Source organism: Pagrus pagrus (assembly GCF_965226575.1).
Source record: "Pagrus pagrus genome assembly, chromosome: 21".
Classification (NCBI taxonomy): domain Eukaryota; kingdom Metazoa; phylum Chordata; class Actinopteri; order Spariformes; family Sparidae; genus Pagrus; species Pagrus pagrus.
Window position 1 is genome coordinate 22,976,642 of NC_140208.1, and position 21,158 is coordinate 22,997,799.

At 43.2% G+C, this 21,158-nt stretch overlaps 1 protein-coding gene across 1 annotated transcript; it reads right to left on the bottom strand.

Annotated features, from left to right (window-relative positions):
- Window positions 1-216: 216 nt before the first annotated feature.
- On the bottom strand, window positions 217-20,930 carry gsg1l2b (gsg1-like 2b). The gene is made up of 5 exons (XM_084341977.1): window positions 20,487-20,930; window positions 19,303-19,350; window positions 16,379-16,531; window positions 3,164-3,275; window positions 217-2,990 (listed from the first exon to the last, which is right to left on the bottom strand). Exons 1-5 carry the CDS (start codon window positions 20,785-20,787, stop codon window positions 2,690-2,692), a joined length of 915 nt encoding a protein of 304 aa, XP_084198103.1. The 5' UTR covers window positions 20,788-20,930; the 3' UTR covers window positions 217-2,689.
- Window positions 20,931-21,158: the final 228 nt, after the last annotated feature.

The following is a 21,158-nucleotide window of genomic DNA, read 5'->3' on the forward strand; positions in this document are numbered from 1 at the left end:
TTAAACGGTGAATTTGAATGAATTTCTGAGATTTGGTGATGTTGTTGGTGTGTGTGGGTGATTCAGTCTGCTGTATGTGTGTTGAAAGATGAAAAACAAAGAGCAAATTTCATCACTACACTGAAAGTAACTGGGTTTTAAAGTACAGACATACCTGCCTGCTAATGTGGGAGAACACTGCCACCCTGTGGTCAGTAAAGGAAGCAGAGGACATGGTAAAAACAAGTTCATTCTTTATTATGATGTTCCCTCCCCCCATTTATCTTTAAATAATAACATCTCATAGAAATTTATTCATATCAATACATTAGGTTGCAATTCATTTTCCACAAGAAAGTAAGTGAAGAACACTACACAAAAAGTGCCACTGGAAATAAGTCTGACGTACACAAAAAGACACCACGATCCATGCTTCGGCTTATAATGCAACCCAGGGTGATGGAACAGAATTCAAACTGAGCCAGAATGAACCTTTAACTCGTTTACATCACATTTCACTTTGAATAGAACAAATAAATAAAATACACAAATATATAATGTACAGTTTCAAATGCACTTAAAATGTAAAGAACAACAATCCTGGTCTGTTTCTCCATCAATACAATTCTGAGAATACATAAGAAAAGTTATCAAGTAAATGTTACACAGAGAGCTTCAAAAGAGGTGCGCTCCTCTCGCTGATGACTTTTGGCAGTTTGCACAGACAGCTACATGTTTCCTCTAAAGCAGTTATTAGTTATCAGAAACAGCATCGCCCGGGTTAAAATGAGCATGCTGTTCGATCAGAGGCATGCTGCTGTAAGTAAAGGCACTCAGCATGGCCTGTAGGCATCCTCCATCCATCAGGTCCACCTTCTGTTACCTCCCTTCTTCCCTGGCGAGGCAGACACTCTGTCAATACTGTAGTAGAGGGATTAACACCTGATGAGGAGGGCTTCTTTAACTACTTAACGCTGTATGGTTCACGTGTTGGGGTGGAGGCAGTCTCTCCAATATACAGTATGTGCACCATATCAGAAGCAATGTGTGGAGCTTCTTATCACTGGGCTGTCCAGCAACGTGTATTTACAGCTGAGTGAGTCACAGAGTCACGGACACACAGCTTTAGCAACTTTGTTTCCCTCAATGAATAAAAATCTGACGGGCAGTGAGCCGAGAGGCGCCACAGACATCAGAGTGTGCTACTTTTGGATGGAAGAGTGTTGTCTGAGGTCAGCGTCCTCTCCACGCAGCAGGCTTCGTCTCTGTGCTGAGGATCCTGGATTCACAGCAGTATTGCTTGAGCAGAGGTATACAGTAAGTTTACACCCACTAACACAGCTGTAGGGTCGATGTGGTGGTTTAAAGATATGGTGTGTGGTTCAGCACTGGTCCTTAAAGGTGCTACATGTAACATTTACGCATCAATATATCATCACCCCGTCAATTCTGAGACACTAATATAGTTTCTGTAAACAACTGAGACCACCGCCAGAAAGACTGCAAACCTCTATCTTGATGATGAGTCTGAGGCTGCTGGAAAAGTCCTCTGTTATATTTGTCATCAACTTTCAGCAGAGCTGTGAGCAGAAACACGGAGGTCAAGAACTATTTTTGCTTGTTTTGGCTTCAATAATGCCTGAGCAGCAAGACTGTGTTTGAACTATTTGATCATAATTATAGTTAAATTTGTAAAACATGTGTAGAGGCTATATGTTAGCAAAGAAAGGCCCACTGAAACATTAGTTCCCAGCCATCCGGCAGACCGCAACTTCCAGGAAACAATAGTCCTATGACTTGTCAAAAACAAAATTATTGTTTTCATATTTTTATTAGTATTAGTATTTTTGTTGTAAGTCCTTGAACTTTGGCTCGGTCATTTGTTCTGCATTTCAGAACTCTCTAGTAGTCCACAATTTAGTGGTTAGTTTAGTTTCTGATTTTGACCTATGGCAGGTTATTAGTCTGTTATCACCTACTTAATCTGTGTGTGCCGTTGGACTGTTGAAACCGAGCTAACTAACATGAGTCCAAAGAGGAAAGATCAAATGTTTGACATAACTTGAAGGTCTTATATGACGAGGTTACATGTGCATTATAACATCCATACGTTTAACCTTTATGGAGCCAAATCTACGAAACGTGTCTGCAACAACGCTGCCACTGTGCAGATGTTATGTGGTGCGAAAGAGGTTGGTAATTCTTATCCTAAAATAATGCTGATGTTGAGGAGGTATATGATACACGACTATTAATTCTATTTTATTAATCAAATATGATATTTTCGACCACTTTCCTTCAACCACACCAAAAGGAGACAACATGCGATTGCTCTGCTCTGTCTCTTTCAGTGTCCACTGCAGGACATGACAGACTGGAGGCCTGTGTTATTAGTTAAAGGTTTTGGTGTTGAGGCCCACAACAGTGGTCAACTCTTGAGCTAAAGATAAAATGAATAACGGACTAATATATAGGTGGCCAGAGACACACTTCTAAATGAATGGTAATGTTGCTGCATGTTTGCTAGATGTTGGAACCGTCTGCTATCATGCTAGCTACATTAACTTGTCATAATTGTGTCCCATTCAGCTTGTAGCGAATCACCAGAACCTCCACCATGGTCTCACTTTGTTAACAGTAATTATATTATTGTCCCACAGTGAACATGACAATGACCTGCTGATGTCTGAAAATGCTACACGCAGCTCCTCTAGCAGTACTCCTCTCCCTGTGGGTCGGGCAGGTCGTTGAGGTCCAGGAAAATGGAGGTGTTGGAGAGTTTGCGGCCGTTGGATGACAGATCCAGCAGCTCCTCGGCAGTGCTCGGCACCGAGCTGATGTACATGTCCCACACCTGCTCGGGAGAGTCCAGCTCCAGCAGCTTCTGCTTGATCTTCAGGTTCTTCTCAATGTTCCTGCGCTTGTGCTTGAACTCCAGGATAGTTTTGGTGTAGCGGTTGATGGTGGTGACCGAGGACGCCATGCAGGCTGTGAAGGAGCTCCACGCCAAACTAAAGGAAGGAGACACAAACAGTTTGTTCTCACTGTATGAACCAGGACATTATTCATTCAGATGTATCAGCTTATAATGGACATATATATATACTAATACTAATACAGGTGTCATCACTGGTAACACAGACTCTCCTTGTGTGTGTGTGCAGAGTGCTGTGTGTGAACTCACATGTACGACCAGCTGTAGTCCCATGTTTGAGGTTTCCAGTCCTCTGGGCCCAGACTGACGGTGAGCTGGAAGGCTGTGGTGAACATCATGTGGGCCACCATACCCAACAGACCTGCAGCACACAGACACACACAGGTGATGCCGATCCTGACACCCCCCACACACCAATCACTGCACTTCTCCCTAGGCACCACTTGGTGGCAGTGTTACACTACGCTGGGCTGAAAACACACTGTAACGCTCCCTCCTGTGGGTGTGTGTGTGTGTGTGTGTGTGTGTGTGTGAATTTGTGTGTCATGTAAGAAATAAACTAATCAACAGATTATCAACAATTAAGTCATAAACCACATTAACACTCATACACAAGAGTCAAGCCACTTTTTCATTTTCTGACAGCTGTTCAGTCAGTTTCTCTGTTTTGTGTGAATTCAACATGAGCTTCCTCACAGCGATGGAAAGCAACACATTTCACTAAGTACTGTGCGTGAGTGAAGGGGAAATACAGTCTTGATCGCTTTGGACTTCTTTCACAGCTACAGTCATCTAAAGCTGTATTTGTAAGAAATGGCCTGAATGCACAGGTAGCTGGAATGGGGGCAACATAACAGCTAACTGCTGCTCACTTTACTCTTCGCTGTAGCTATCTTTGGCTGTACTGCCTAGCTGCCGTTAGCAATTAGCTCACTTAGCTCACTTAGCCATGCAGTGAGTGAGTTTATATTATTTACTTATCAGATTAAGTAGTGAACTGGCTGCTTTTACATCTCCCAGCTGAAACTACAGGGGCTATCAGACTTTCACCTCTTGTGGTACAAAGTGGTATTAGGAGGCAAGGATTGGCCGGGGGCGGGCTAGCTGGTTAGCAAGTGAAAAGGAAAAACCTTTACTTGTAATGGAGTAGTTTAACTTTAAGGCTCTCAGTGCTTCCTCCACCGCTGCTTTTTACAAGCCAACCTGAGTTACAGTGAGTCACATTCAATATGCAGCACAAAGCTCGCAAATGAGTCGTTACAGGTGCTACATATTTTGTTTATTTGGTAGATATATCACCAGGATCACACATCCATATCACCCAGTCCACATTTTATCATAACAGTGAACGTTATTGCAGCAGAAAGTCGGATCACCAGCAGCCAAACAAGCAAACAACGCTCATGTTTCTTCTGTGTTTTGGGATCAATGTAGATAAATGATTCATTCATGCATGAATCACAGGCCTCAGCCTATGACTTACTAATAGGATCAACTGGTGCGATGGAATATACTGAGGGATGAATATGCTAATCATCGTATCTCTGAGTGGTTCTGTCTGCGAGACAAAAAGAGTGAGCGAGAGACAGAATGGACTGCTCGCTCAGCCCCGTCCCCTGCCGTCGCTGTTGCTATGCGTGCCAAGCCGTTCTCACAGTGTACATGCAGTTTATAAAGATAACAGGGCGGATTTATCATTTTTAAACAATGAGTCCTTGATTGCAGACAGAGGAAGACTAAACCAGGCTCCTTATTTCTAGGCAGTGACTGCTCATTTGGCAGGACGACAGCTGTCATCAGAAGATTTTCTCTAGTTTTGTGATCGTTTGGCTAACGCTAAGTCTGTGTTGTCTAAAAACTACTGGCCGCTGCATCTTCAGGCGCCGCCGTTGCAATATTTGTTAGTTTTTTAGAAAACTATTGACGGAAGATCCTCAGAATTGAGCTTCAGGTCAATGATCACAAAGTTTGAGATCTATTCACTGACAAACTATTCAACAGTTTTTATACACTTGAATGGAAACCTCAGTCAGCTGCCCAGTAAGGTTTCTCCTCATCATGAGTACCGATATCGATGCTTTACTCAGATGATACTTATACTTGCAGAAAGTACATTATCTGTACCAGATACTGATTTCGGCTGAGGACTCATTCCACCCTAAAACTCCAGCTGCAGTGTTCGTTTGTTTGGGCGTGCTGCCGAGGTATATTTAGCGACCCATTTTAGCATTTCATACTTTTATTTTTCTAATCTATCCAAGACAACGACGTCATCTGAGTTTGATTAACCAGCGGCCTTGCTCCTCTCCTCCCGTCTATTACACATGCTTTGCCTTACCTGGAAAAGGCAGAGTAAAACACTGGTTGTATTAATAAATAGGCAGGTTTTGTTTCTTCCTGAAGTCGTAGAAAGAATGCTGGTTTTGAACCGTCGGTGGTAAGAGGAGACACGTATCAGCGAGGGAACAGACTTTGACACAACATCGAAACGCTCTCCATCTAGTGAATGCCCGTTTACCTCGGCTTCTATCTCTCTCCCTCTTCACCTCCTTTGCCTCCTCCATCAGGGCTTCTTTTTCTTCTGCAGTGTAGAGTTAGTTAATTAGTCCACAGTTACCTGGGGATAGTGACCGGGGAAAACAATGCCTCTTCCTGCTTTTGTTAAGCAATGGCAGACGCTGTTCATTCATGCCGTATTTTAGCCTTCATTTTACCATGAAAATCCAGCCCGGTGGCAGGCAGAGCATCACAGCTAACTGGAGGTTGATAGGGAACCAGTCACACGTGGGTGCTGTCACCTTTCTTCAGCCGTTACACTGTGGAACTGATCACTGACATCAGGATTTACTTCAGGATGAAAAGTGTCACAAGTTTCGAATCTTAAATTCAGATGAGTTTTACCTCATTCGGTGCGTCAGCAGAGTCGTTAGATATCGGCTGATCTCAAAACACCAACGTAACACACTAGTGGAAACTAAAGCCTGACCGATATATTAGGTAGTAATTAGGTAATTAAGAAGCTATTAGGTAGTAAAAAAAAAATTCTGACATGGATGTATCGGCCCCGAATACACACATAAAGACACATCTTTTGTACTGATCCCTTAGATGTGGTTATCAAACACCTGACAGAGATACGTACGTAATGGAGGCAGCATATTTAAAATAAATGTTATCGTCCAAAGCGACATCAGTGCACTGAAACACTGGGAATGTAATCATTATAAATTACCCCAAACATCTTCTCTGCAAAATGTTCTGTAAAAACGTTTTTCATATCGGCACATATCAAACATCTTATATGCTGATACCAATATATCTGTGATGGGCCAGTGTTGGACGATGGTATGGTTCAGCTCTCAGGGAATCCTGATATAATCTAGCTTATTAGAGAAGGAAACTTGGGAGAACAGGGGTTTGGACCTAACAACTGCTGTATGTTCAGAGCAATAAGCCTTCAGACATTTTGGGATAGGAAGTTTGTCTTTCATCCACCCACTCATTAATTCATATAGAAGCACACACTCTGCTCATTTGAACAGCAATGCTCTACTTTTAGTTTAAAGCATCAGGTTGGATTCACTAAGTCTTGTATAATGCTAGCCCTGGTTGCTGTAAACTTACCCAAATCCATCAAAGTGCAGGGCAGAGCTGCTAACATTAGCCTAAACTCTGTTATAGTAGCATTTTTTCTTACGTAACCTGTAAAGTATTTAACTAATGATGACCTTGGCTTGAGAATTAATGCTAGATGTCTTACTGTTAGTGTAGTGAGCTGGTTAGCTGGACATTTAAAGACATTGTTAAACTAATTCATTACTTTTTTTCTTGTACTTGAGGATAAAAAACACTTCTTTTTAAACTTTATAAACACAAAGCACCTCTCTCCCTACAGCCTCGTACACAGTGAAGAAATGACGGTGCAGATTAAAAGTGCAACTGGTTCCGTCTGTGATTCTTTATCTTCCACTCCTCCAGTCAGTGCTACTCTTTGTCCTTTTCCTCATCCCCCCCTCTCAACGTCTCCTCTGCTTTTCCAGCCTTTGTCTGGTTTTCTCTGCTGCCCGTCATTTACTTTTGCTTGTTTTATTTTCATAGTTATGTTCCAGATTCTCGAGCTCTCCTCACTCTGGACATCTCAATGCCTATAAAATAGAGCAGGAACAAAAACCAGCATGTGTAGCCACCAATCCGATTAACACATAAGCCCCTCAAATCCTCGGACTGAACAAGAGCGCACCAGATTCAACACCAACACCTAAATTCCCATCTCATCCCTATCAGTGCTCATGTTTATTCCTAAAGATATCCCAGTGCAATATTATCATAATGTTATGCAGATCACAGGCAGCTTTGTGTCAGGATGAGTGGAACAAATCTGACATCGGAGTCTTGGCACGCTGTGTCATGTGGAAATGATGCGTGTTGGGCACACACAAGGTCAGATTAGTCCATACCAAGTCAATAAGTGTCAGTCCAGGCTGTTTACTGTTAGTGTGGAGGCACTTAACAAAGACACACAGGATCACAGACGAGACGCTCCTCTCGCCCTTCACATGTATCAGAGAGACAATGTGCTTTGGTGTTGTCACTTAACATTAATTGCGCAACAACGGCCACTAGAGGGCAGCAAGGTTAACCATGATTGACAGAATGAATCAATGGATGAAGAAGAACAATGCTTTTGAAGAAATTGCGATCTATGAATAAATATACACCACAGGATCTCCTGTCTATCTGGTCCTTTTACTTTTTGTTGTGTTTTATGAGGACATGTTGTGCACAGGCCCCAACACAAGTGTTCTGATAAATGTTATGTCTTCATTATTATGATGTTTAGAAGGCGGACTTTTATTTTGGTAATTTTTTGTATTTATTTGAAAAATTAAATAATTAAGATTCACTAGGAATACTAAGCTTAGTTGAGACTGTATTTCCCACATTTGGATTCAGGACTCCAACATAAAAGCATCTGATCGATTACAGACCCAGCAAACTGTGGAAAAAGAAAAAAATTCACGATCTGGTCACAACTGCATGTGACAGGTAACAAACTATCAGAGAGAGATGCAGATTCATCGCATGTTACAGTTGAATAAACTCATAGTCAGTGTCAGACTGTATGATAGCAATATTAGGCATGTCTGATTGTGTGGCACTGTTACATTTCTATTTTACAGAACCAGTATTCAAAAAAACACTTTGTGGATGTTCCTGAGCCTGTGTTCAGTTTGACTCATCTCTTAAATCGTACTGAAGATATGTCAGAAAAATAATGCTGGATTGTTTTATATGAACATCTCTCTCCTGTCTCTTCCTGTAAAGTGTTGCTGATGACTCAGACTGAATTGAGGGAAATACACAGTACATCTGTTTATCCTGTCAGATTGATTCAGGGTGATTAGCTAACCCCGTCCAGCATATTAAACTGCATTTGGCTGTTAGCTCATGGCTCGTAGCAGCTAGCAGAGCGATATGGGTCAGTTGGCAAAAAACTCCAAAAGAGATGTAGTTGTGCTCTCATTATTCCCTCCTCGTCCTCCTCCTCCTGCTGCTGGTGTACTACTGTGGGTGAGGGTGGTGTGGGTGGAGTCCACAGTTCCTTGTCGTGCTGTATTTACTAAGCCATGCCACTTTGGATGGATTTGATTTAAATCCCTCTTGTAATTATAGCCCACCCGCCTGTTTGTTTACCTCTGAAAAACATGGTTTTAAGGATGATGCAGACGCTCTGACTCGTGTCCCTGTGCAATCACAAATGGTGCTTTCAGTGTCACTTTTGCCAGTGTTGTCAGCATCAGCTCATGTTGTGTTTTGATTGGTTGGTGTCAGGATGCCACCTCATATAAAGGGCAGATGATGTTGGTTGGCACCAGAAAAGTTTAAAGGGCAGAGGGAGCAGTAGCAATGTGGTAAAAAGAAGGCAGTTACTGATAGAAGATACTGAAACAGGCAAAGTTAGACTGAAATAGACCCAAAAAAGCATAATGAAAAAAATGAATGAAAGCTGCAGGCTCACAGCCAGCTGCCACCTCCTTCCTGTTCCCTTCTGCAGTTTATGTGACCCTCTCAGCCGCACCTAGCTGGTGAAAAGGGGATTGTTTGTACAGCTGTCACAGTCCGATCCAGTCGCTCTGTTTTGGGTGGACAACCAAAGATTTCACCCAAATGCTCTCTTGACCGTTAACTTTGGTCAGTGACAGGCAAAAATGCCTGCCCTCATCAGAAAACCACCATATATGTTGACTGTGAGAGCAGCTCATTACAACTCATATTTACATTTATTGTTAGATAGTGACCTCGAGTGGTCATAACAGTTATTACGGCAGCAAAGGAGGAAGTCAGGTGATGGATTATATATAGCGACAAAGCCCACATACGAGGGGGTTTGGTTTGGGTGGATGGTGGGTCAAACAAACAGGACTTTCACTGCTGTTTGTGTCCAGTATGAAACTAAAAGTCAACGTTGTCATGTATTTTACTTTACTTTACTTTTACTGTTACATTACGCACGTGCATAAGGTAAGTGGTGTAACACAGCGTACTTTATTCTAACCCAAACCACAATCTTCTCATAAACCTGATTGGCTGAACCGAACCAAACTGCGACTGTACATCTAGGGTGTGAGGATGTGGGCAAAAACACTGCCCTGTTCCATTTGGTATAACATACAGTAGTTCATTTTGCAAATACATTACAGCTTGAGTGGCTGTTTTCTTTCTAAAACAGAAATGGTCAATTAATCACCCACTCTGGACAACAAGAGTGATCTCATTGTCTTTCTTCCACACACTCAGCTTTCCTTTTTTTCTGTCATGTACTCGTGGGGTTCCTCTCCATACACTCTCACCGTCCCCGGATGATTGGCAGCTCTAATAAAGGTTAATCTGCTCTTGTCTATTGTTCCCCTGCACCTCATTACCATAACCACTCTCTATCTATTCACCCCATTAAAAACAGGAAAACATCTTTTAAATGTCTTCCTGAATCCAAACATTTTACAAGCACACTAAACCCTTTGTGAGAAGCTCGGGAAACAGTTAGAAAGCCAACAGACAGACGCTAAAGAATGTTTCGTCACGAGGATGAAACCTGCACTGAGTATGGATTTACAGTACCAGGCTTCAGCTCTCTGTTTATGCAAACAGCTCCCTTGTGCAGACAGTGAGTCAGGTATAAATAAAACATAAAACATACGGACGGGGTTGACGGGTTCACTTACTGTTTGACTGAAAATCAGAACGGGCAAAACACCAGGCCAGGCCCGTGAAAACATAACTCATTCAAGCTTGAGTTAGAGAGGCTTCAGCAGCGGGGAGCATGCTGGGCTCCACTCCTGTCAGCTATAAATGAAAAGATGAGGACGCTGCCAGTGGATCACTGCAAGATAGCCTTTCTGTGGTGATCCGACACTGAGGATGGTCCATATGAACCTGAGGACTGCCCCTGCCTGATGTAAAATGCACCTAAACCCAAACATTTTCTTATTCTTCTTAAAATATCTTATTGAGATGAGGAGCTGGAGCTGATTTTTTCTCTGAGGAAGTTTTACAGGTTTGCTCAGGACCTTGTAAAGTTTCCAGAAATTGGCTGTCAAGGCAAACGTGGCAACTGGGAGCTAGTTAGGGAACAGTTCACATTGTAGCCTGCTTCTGTACAGAAGCCAAAAATATTTTGGCTTCTGTACAAAAGCCCGCGTTCACAGGAGCACATGATTCAGCCTGCTTGAAAACTTTATATCAAAGCTGCACCGATCAATATTTTCCACATGAGCATAATGAATGAACTGTGAAAAGGTAACTCACTGTAACTAAGACAAAGGGAACTACCTCCCAACTCTGCAGTTAGCTTCAAATCTATAGAGCGTTTTAGCACCTTTCAGTTCAGTTGTTTTGTCTTTACAGCTTCACTGTGTTGGTTCACTCTCATTACAGCAGCACTGGGCCTGTGCTTCCACACAGCCCAGCACCAAGCAGCAGACAGACTAAATGAGCTCAATCAGAGAAATCAGTGGAGCATTTAAAGACTGAGACATTTCCCTCAGGAGATGGTCGAGACCAAAACAGAGCTTAAAGAAGAATGAATATTGGACTAAGATTCGCCGAGTGGGCAGAGAAACGACTCCAGATGAATACTGATGCAGCTCTGTCTCTGCTTGATGTGGAAATAAGCAACTGTTTGCCAACAGCTTCGCCAACCCAGGTGACAATATGTCACTGTGGTGTCTGCTGCTAGTTAAACTCTGCCTATAAGGACCCAAAGACAACAAGTAATGCAGCTTTAAGGTAGCGTTGTCCACTGGACTGCCATATGACAATGTTCACAGTGATCAATCGCGATGCACAATGACATCACTGTTTGGGTGTTACTGTGTGTTTCTGAATTTGTGGTAGTGTGTCAGATGGAAAGTCAGGTGAAGTTTAGACAAAACATTTCTGGAGCTTCACAGTAAAACAGCGTTGCAGCATTCTCCTAAACAGCTGAAGCAGCTGGAGACTTGTTTTACAACAACAAAATGGCTCCATACAGCTTGTCCGGTGTAGTCCAAGTCTCTGAAATTGATTTGCAAAGACGTTATTTGCACCTTTTTTTAAGCCAAAATCTTCACTGCAGCTGCTGAGCTTAAAGTGGCTGATGCGTCTGTTGGAATGAATGTTGTGTCTCAGAGCTTCTGGACGAGCTGTATGCAGCCATTTGATGTTTTTTTGGTTGTTTTCCCGTTTTAAAACAAGTCTCCAGCTCCTTCAGTTGTTTAGCAGAATGCTGCAACTCTGTTTTGCTGTGAAGCTCCAGAAATGTTTAGTAAACTTCCAATCTCACCTGACTTTCCATCAGCAGGTGAGGAGGAGATGATGACTGGATTTTTACTTTTTGCGTGAGCTTATCATTCTCCCACATGAAGCAAACAGCAACAAATTCTGCCTCTTGGCAACTCTGAAGGGTCACAATACTGTACACCAATTCTTGAGTAGTTGCCAAGGAAGGATAAAATAAAATGAATGAACAAGTGTAATGATAGCTTACTTTAACAGAGAGGGAGGTATGCTAATGAGCCGGTGACTAATGATTATCTGTGAACATTGTTCCTGAATCAGCTGCTAAATGACACGTGGTAAATGCACTGTACTTATAAAATAAATCACATTTGAGCGGAACACTTTAGACTTAGAATGTCTCACAGTCACACACACACACACACACACACACACACACACACACACACACACACTTGTCTGTCCTTGTTAAAGGACACGTCGACAAGAGGCAACACATTTATTGATGTAAATCAGGCTTTTCAAAATGTTCTTAACTGATCATAAAGCAGAAGATACTGTGTGTGTTACAATAATAACAGACTATGTTTAGTAATGAGTTTGCTAGAATATACTCAGACTGCTGTCGCCAATGATGGGACATACAGTAGATGTAAATAGAAAATGCTGATGTGTTCTTAATATCATGATAAACATGTATGAAGCATGTATGTACATTTCTATTGAAACTTGGGAGGTGCTTGTTTGGTGGGATGATGCTTCACTAGGAAGAGGTGACACAAAATGAGAGCAGTTACTGATTCCAGAAATATATCATTTCATTTAAAAAAAGGCGGAGTCATTTCCTAACACAGCTGGGCACTGAAGCTTTTACTGAATGTGACTCCAACAGGACTGAATAAGTACTTAATAGTAATTTGTCAGGGACTATTTTCACCTGCGGATGAATACACGCCACGTATGTGGGGGTATTTCCTGCAGCAGGATTGTTTCCTGGTAACTACTTAGAATTTGATCCTTTATCATTTCCTGATATAAAAAAGTAGAGATGTCGTTTTCCGTTAACTCTCCAACAAGAACAGATGATGTCACACGACACTGATGAGGCACCGAGCAATTATTACAAAGTTTGAAGGATTCTTACGCAGTGAGGGCACAGCGTCGCTCCACATGCCAGTTAGATCAAAGGGGACTTAGCTGACTCTGTACGTAGTCTAAAATCAAAGCATTACTCAGACTGGGAGAATCCCATCTCTAACTCCACACTGATCAATATGCAGGCTCAGGCTCAAGGTTTAAATATACCATGTTTCTGAAAAGAGTCTCTCCAGATCTGTGTCAGTGGAGTCAGAAGTGTTGCACACTAGATAACCTAAACTTTGTTTGCTGATCAGGGGCCTTCCTTTATCGACACAGTGCTGGATGCTTCAAGGAAGGTAAGGCGTGCTGATCTCAAGACTGATTCAAGAATATGACTTTAAATATAGACTTTACTCTCCTATATCCAGTTCAGACACTAAAGGAAATTCTGTTGATTTTCAACCCTGGTCTTATATCACTATACAATATCACCAGGACTCTTCAGGATCTTCTGTCATATCACCTGGTGACAGAAGTGACTTCCGGTCAGGGGCGCCGAAAAGGGGGGGTAAAGGAGACGGATTCTAGGGGCCCATGATTGAGGGGGGCCCAGAGAGGCCCCTAATGATGATGATGAAATTATATGCTAAAATAGTATCAAAAAATTTCGCTGCTGTGTTGGGGGGCCCTGTAAAGATTCTTTTCATGGGGCCCAAAATCCCTAGCAGCGCCCCTGCTTCCGGTCACAATAACATTTAATAGAAAACATACACACTTGGTCTGACTGAAAGCAAACAAAGTGGTCCCCTGGAAATTGATGGAGCTAACAGACATGCTGTTATGCGTCACATTGCTTTTCTTGCTCAGATCCTCTGCCTCTGATAGGCTAGTACTTCCCCAAACCGAACCAACCCAATCAACAAAGGCACCCAATCAGAGTACTGCAGCGGGTCTTATAAGAAAAGCAGTGGGGTCCATAATAACACATAACAGACTGAACAACTGAGAAGATCAATACCATTCCTGTTTATGAGCTGACTGCGAGATAAACTAGGCTAACTGCCTAGCTTAGCATAACATCTGGAAGCAGGGGAAACAGCTTGTGTGGTTCTGGCCAAAGTTAAAAAATACACCTACCAAAGCAGTGAGGTCACATTGACGTTGCCAGGTTTGGTAAACTTGTGGCTGTACAGAAACCTACACCAGAACCTTTGCTCACTGATGCTATGTGGCAGCTAATGCTATAAACCAGAGAATCTGCACAGAAGTGCTGGGCAGACACAGGAACTGTTGCACATTAAGAATCAGTGAGTGGTAGAGGTGTTGGTAGCCATATTTTGAAGCTAGCCAGGCGAGCTGCTTTAACCCTTATGCTAAGCTAGGCTAATTGTTTCCTAGCTCCTGCTCTTTACTTAACACACAGACATGAGAGTGGAATTGATCATCTCATGTGACTCATGAAAAGAAAGCTAACAATGGCATGTGCCAAATGTTGAGAGTATAACGCCACCAAAGCCGAGAGCCTGGAAGCTTTTCAGCACCAGCTGAGGACAGGGATGAAGTTACACTAGCATTTTGACTTGAAGGACGTCTTCACCTTAGAGAACACTGCGCATAATAAACTATTGTTGCTGCACCTGTTAAAATGTTATTGGCTCCATAAATGATGCTCTCCTCTGGTTGTTTTTAGGTTGAAGTTGACAGCTGCACAGAGACTCCCTCATTGCTCTATGCATCCCAGAGTTTAGGCTATTCTAGCATGAAAAGACAGCCTTACTGGAACTTTCTGGATGTTTCTACGTATAAAATACTGTGCATACCCACCGACCCAGGGTGTACTCGGGGTACAGCTCTTCAGCCTGTGGCTCAATTAAACATTTCCTGGACCTGGCCCGTCGAGTCAGTACAATGCTGCGAGTCATTGCTGTTGAGCAGAGTATCTTTCACTGCTGATTCACTGCCCGGAGTGTGGTGGTCAGGATCATTTTCACAGAGTGGATTAGAGAGAAGGTCATTGTTAAGTCCTCCGCCGAGAGAGGGAGGCAGGCTACAAACCGGCTGGAAATCTTCTCGGGGGCTGAGGGGCTGCTACTGGCCTAAATATGTGACTGGCCCAAAGCCAGCGTGGAGACAGAAGTAGGACTCAATTATTTTAAGGTCTAACGGAAATTAAAATACATATTTTTGGAAAAATCAGTTTATATCCATCCCTTGTTTTGGCCTTGTGTACTTGGTCAAAAAATCATTTGGATAATAACGACAAGAAAGTATAAATCCTAGCATCATAATCTGACTCAACAGCTATATATTTATTTATTTAAGATGTCATAACCACAATATCTTAATGAAACAATGAATTCAATAAAAATCCTCAGTGCTCAAAACAGTCACCAAAGCACAAAATAAGTAAAATTTAAAATTTTAGAACAAATATAACCAGCTGTGTATAAATATTCCAGCCACTGCGTATTTGAATAAGAGCAAATAAAGGAGAGTTATTATCAGCTGCTCTGAATGAATAACTGCGGCTGTATCAGGCACAGCTGCAGGGCTCTGTCATCTGCTGCCACTCGTTGTCATCTGGGACCTGGGGAAGGGCCGTTTTAATGTCCTGCAATTGCTTTCTAACATAGTGGGTGCGTTTATTTATCAGTCTGCACGCGCACATAGAAAATGTGCTGCCAGGGGTACTGTGGTAAATACTATGATAGCAACGATTTCTAAAAGTTCTGAGTAAAAATAGTTACATAGCTGTCCCTTGCTGTGCTCACTTTACCTGCGTCATCTCTGGAGACTGAGTGTCAGGGTAACAAATCCAGCCACCGCAAGCTCTCCCAACTGTTGCTTCAGCGACAGAGGCTGAGCATAAAGACTACATGGGGGAGGAGCTGTCTCCATCCATCAGCACCTCACAGGACCACTCCACTCCAAACACACTATGATCTGCTTTCAGTACAAAAATGCTGTGTTTAAAGATCAGGAAAAGTCTGCGGCTTTGCTAAAAACAGCTAGAGGCGGACGCAAAAATCTCCTGCATAGCTTCCCCGTTGTGCGGCCCATAGAGCGCGCACACTAGATACTTCCGCTGACCGAGCCGGCTAACTTCCGGTTAGCCCTTGGCTAACTTGAATTTGGCCACTACGAAAACTGTCTTCAGAGCCTGGCGCTCCTCCCCGAGGCTTGTAAGGAATCAAGAAAATAGCTTAAATGCTACTGTGGGTAGGTGGATGTGGCCAATTCTTAACGTCGTCTTCCCAACCATGATTCAGAGGGTACAGGTTTTCTGACTCTGTCAGAGCGTCCCATTAACATGGAAGTCACTGGTTCCTGTTCAGTAACAGGATGTGCCAGATGTCGAAACCTTAATTCACTCTAGGTATCATGTGGGCTGAAATGAGGTGATTACTGTGTGACAAATCTGAAGGGACTTTCTTTGACTCAGCGGGAGTTTAGATGTAATGAGCAACAAGCAGTGAAAGCCCCTCTTGATTTTTAAACTTTCCCTCACAAAAAGTAGTGATAATTTAATAGTCAGAGATAACTTCATCATAATGATTTAACTGGACTCCATTTGATGTCAAAGATGGAAAATATCATGGTGCCACTCACCTGAGAGCACAGTGAATATGGCAGCAAAGGCGTTGAGTTTTAGGCCGTCGATGACATTGCCAAAGTGACACACCTCTATGGACATGAGGATGCCTCCGGTGGCCAGCAGGAGGATGTACAGGCACTCCGCAACAATGCACAGCCACAGCACTCCTGTGGAGAGAGGCGGTTATGACAAAGGAATAGCAACGAGGAAGAAAAAACACCATATTCATGTTGCGGGGGTGGGGGTGACCACGGTTGAGTGAGTGATGGAGTGGGTGTAGTGATAGGAATTGAAAGAGAGAGAGCTGGGGGATGGGGAATTGAGGAAGAATATGGATAAGCAAGGGCGAAGGGAGAAGAGAGGAGGGAGGAATGGGAGGAGATGGAGTGGGGAAAGGTGGACTACTGACCCCGTCACCCATATCATTAACCTTCACAGTCAGAGAAAGGATACATGATCCACCAGGAGATGTCCAACATCCCGAGCTCAGGTCGGTGTGCGTGGTGGAACTAAATATCAATGGATTTGAAATCCTGTACATGTAAGCTGTGGATTAATTACATATATCGCCCAAGGGCAGGTAGCTATTGTGTGGTTAATTAATCACTAAAGTAATATGCCTGTTACCTAAATATTCCATTCATTCCTTCCTATTCATGAATTATTAATAGAGTTACATCCTTCAGCTAACAAAGTATTTTCTACCTGCTCCAAATTGAATTCCACGTGTCAGTAAGAGATATCTTTAATTAAACGTATTGCAGGAGAATGGAGAGGACTAAAGAAAATGTTATTAGAGGACATTCAGCGTCTTCAAAGTGGCTGCAATTAAGAGCACTTTGTGAGAGTTTTCCATCTCATTTTGCTTTGATAAATCTAATATTTTAATCTGCTGCCAGCATGTGGGAGAGTGCAGCAAAAGAGACGGACGCTTTGAAGAGGATATAGAGTGGCTGAGGCTGTGTAACAAGAAAAACATCGTACTGTTGAAATGCACCGGCAACCAAGCTGTCATATCAGGGTCTGAAGATGTCTTTATCTCAGCGGCATTTAAAAAAACCTCACAAATATAAAGGTTTCATTATCTAAAAAGGCTCATTAAGGTTAGTGTTTTTAACAAACACGGTCTCTCCACAGCATTGTGTCCGTGCTAGAGAAAGGTCTGACTGGAGCCTTTATCAGTCTGCTATAAGGGAAGAAAACACTGGCCTGTTTGTATTTCTTTAAACCAATCACATTTGTCTTGGCGGCACCGAGCCAAAGAAGAAGTAGGGCTGCACGATACGGTCAAAAAGTGATATTGCGATCGCGATATAATTCATGATTATTACGGATGATTACATTTGACCTTTAGAAAATAATTGCAGTTCTTGCGATTTGGATATTGCACTTAATCATACTGCACTTTCGATTATTTTGCAATTAATTGTGCAGCCTGATTACGTCACTGAATCAATTTTCATTTCATTTCATTCCTTCACTGTTTCATGAAGGTTCTTGCTCACATAAAAGGTCTTGGAAGTTAAAAAGCCCAAAGTCAGCGCCTCACTGCTCCTGAAGTGTCTGAAACGCCTCGTCAACAGTCCCGCCTTTAATTCTGTGACTCTGTGACATCACACTACACCATCGCGTCACACATTTGCATAATTTATGTCTTTATCCATGGTGGAAGTGAAGCTAACTTGAAACTGAAAGCACCACAGAGTCGACCAGAGACAGGGTGAGTGGTGCTGGCTCAGGCATGTGTGAGCTGACCAATCAGAGCAGACTGGATATTTGGGAGGGAGCCTTAAAGAGACAGGAGCTACAAAAGAGTGTTTCTGACAGAGGGGGAATACAGAGCTGCTGTCTGAGAAAACTGATGTGGTTTTTTAGCATTAAAACATGTAAACCTGCTCTAGTAGTCACCCAAAATAAAGTGATGACCCTGAAAATGAGCCAAATACGTCATTGTGGACATTGTGGACAACAACAGGAGTGGATGAGACCACCGCAGCCACTATGAGCCTTGTTGTAAGTTAAGTTACAGAAATAAGCACTTTTAAATCATTACAATACTTGTATCAACAAGCTGCTCTTGGACAGCTCGACCGCAGCCTTCATGTCATCTGAAAATCACTCTGGGGTTGTTTACGTCATTGATTCAGGCAAAAAGCAATCCCTGCCCAACAGAAACTGCTAACTTGAGCATAATGTCAGTCTGAATAAAGGAAGTGGTTGATTTGCTGGAACACCACTTTACTTATGGAACAGAGTCACACTGCTCTGTGGCACTGCAGCCCAGTAATTACTGGTTTTGCCAAAACAGTGTAATGAGGATGGTTCAGCCTCGGTTTTATGTTGCTGACTTGATTACACTAGATGTAGAAAAGTGATGATTTATTCATTTGAGGAAGGGGAAACTATAGGCTGCCTCAGTATGACATGATCGTCATACTTTCATGACAAGTAACCAGCAGTGAGCCCGTTCAGATTTAATGGAGGCTTAAAGATAAAAAGAGTGAAAACATGCAGCGTTTGGAGGCTGACAGATGTTCTAACAAGTGTCTGCTCGGCTCAGAGACGTTGCCAGTATTTCATCACGGTGACAAAAGATCTTCGATTCCTTTTCCAAAATGTCCACTTCAGCCAAAATGGTCACCACGGGGGGAAGCAGCTAACTCGGAGCGATCAGAAAACATCCCTGAACGTTGAGAGAGCTGAGAGATTTCAGACTCATAAAGGTTTGTTTTCCTGCTCGGAGCGAGCTCTCTGCCTCCTCGCTCTCACAGCAGCACAGGAAACTTTATTAGATTGGATTTCTTGCTGGATCTTACAAACATCTTTTTAGCATTTAATACTTGCAGTGAGCTGTTATTCCATGTCCATTTTGCATCAATGTGATGGTACTGCGTCGCTTCATGCTGCTGTATTATTGGTGTGTGAATCATGTTCTTACCTCGTTCATTTGACGGTGCAACATAAAGGAAACTTCTGCAATTTTCACCTGGAAAAGATGAGAAATTGGACACTTCATTGGCACTCAGTGACAGTACATTCACTGCTGCAGCATGCTGATAAGTGAGACAGGGACTTCCATCACATTTTCCAGACTGAGATAGAGAATCACAGGTTGCTATCTCACTCTGTGTGACAAAGAGAAAGCTGTGATGTGGAAAAAAAAAATCCCTGTTTGATCCAATCTGTGGAGGGATTTCCTTTCTGTGTTTGTGCAATAACAAGCTCTCTGCCACTTCCCCCAACATGTCAGGAGAGTCTCCTGCCTCGAGTCCAGCTTGTAGCAGCGTGCGGGCCAAATATTCTGTGGGCTTTCACTGCCAACAGAACAAAAGCCTGTATGGCAGTCTGGAGACAGACAGATACTGTACACACATTTTCCTCGATTCACGGTTGGGGGAAGACGCAGCTGGTTAATCTGGAGCTGGCCCAGCTTTCACACTGTAGTAAACGCTGTGTGTTAGTAGAGACGGACAATTACAGGTTTTATGGCCATTCAAACACTCAAGTTGATGGTAGTGAATTTCTATGATCACGTTAATGGTGTCAGAGTGACGAGAACACAGCCCGACAGATTTACTCTGAACTGCCACAGAGTTTCTGATGCAGCCTGTACAGTATGTGTTAGTTTTAATTAAGAGAGAGTCACACATCAGTTGGACCAGGACATCATAACAAGTCCTTTTCATGTCGTTCCATATATGTAAGAGAATTCAACATTAAATGAGCCAAATAAAGCTGCATGATGAGTGGATTAATGAGCTGACAGCAAGTTCATCAGCAGGAACATCTTTCTTAGTCAGTCTCTCAGATTTGGGTTTGTTGTGACAAAACATAAAAGAGATCTGAATGAGCTTCATCCTCACAGTCACTTCACTGAACGCTTTTTATGAAAGTCCCGCATCAACTATTCTTTGTTTTTATGAACAGGTGTTAACATGTTTTAATCTAACTTTTCTGTTATTTTCTGAGATGACTCCTCAGATCTAGTCTGTGCTGAAGCGGGAATGTTTGTCTTTTATGGAAACGGTAGAGGCAGTGGCTGGCTCTCCGCGCCTCTCCATGACGCACAGCCCGCTGCGCTGCGCTGCGCTCCGGTCCCGGTGCCTCTCCTAACACACTCACCGGTCATGTTGATGTTCTGCTCGCAGGAGAACCAGATGCCGGTGTGAAACTTCCTCATCACGTACTTATCCTCCCCGGTCTCCCAGATGTACTGCACCAGCCGCGTGTCGTTGATGTTGGAGCTGTTGAACCGGATGCAGAACGACTGTTTGGTGGTGACCGGTCCGGTGCAGAACGGCTTCACCACCTTCCGAGTGCCCTCGCACCAGTAGCTGGTGGTGAGAGCCGACACGGCCAGGAACAGGGCGAGGAAGTTCAAGGTGAGAGCCAGCGACGCTCTCCGCCGCCGGTCTATCCCCATAACGGCGACCGGAGGAGTGAAGACGCTTGACTTAATCCCTCGCCTTGTATGACACCGGATTCTGGCGACTTCTCCCCTCAAATCCTCATAATCCGGTTATTCCCGTCAATATATCCGCGGCTAATTATCGCTGCGCGTCTGGCCCCGACAGCGCGCTCCTCACATCTGCTCCTCCACCGAGGCGCACTCTCATTTTGTAGGCTGCACCCCCACACCTGACACACACACACACACACACACACACACACACACACACACACACACTCCTCTCAGGGCTCCTTGTGGATTTTCTCTCGCTAAAAGTCATCACATCAAACACTCTCTCTCTCTTTAACTTAGTTGTTTCAGGACAGTTTCTGTCTCAGTATCTT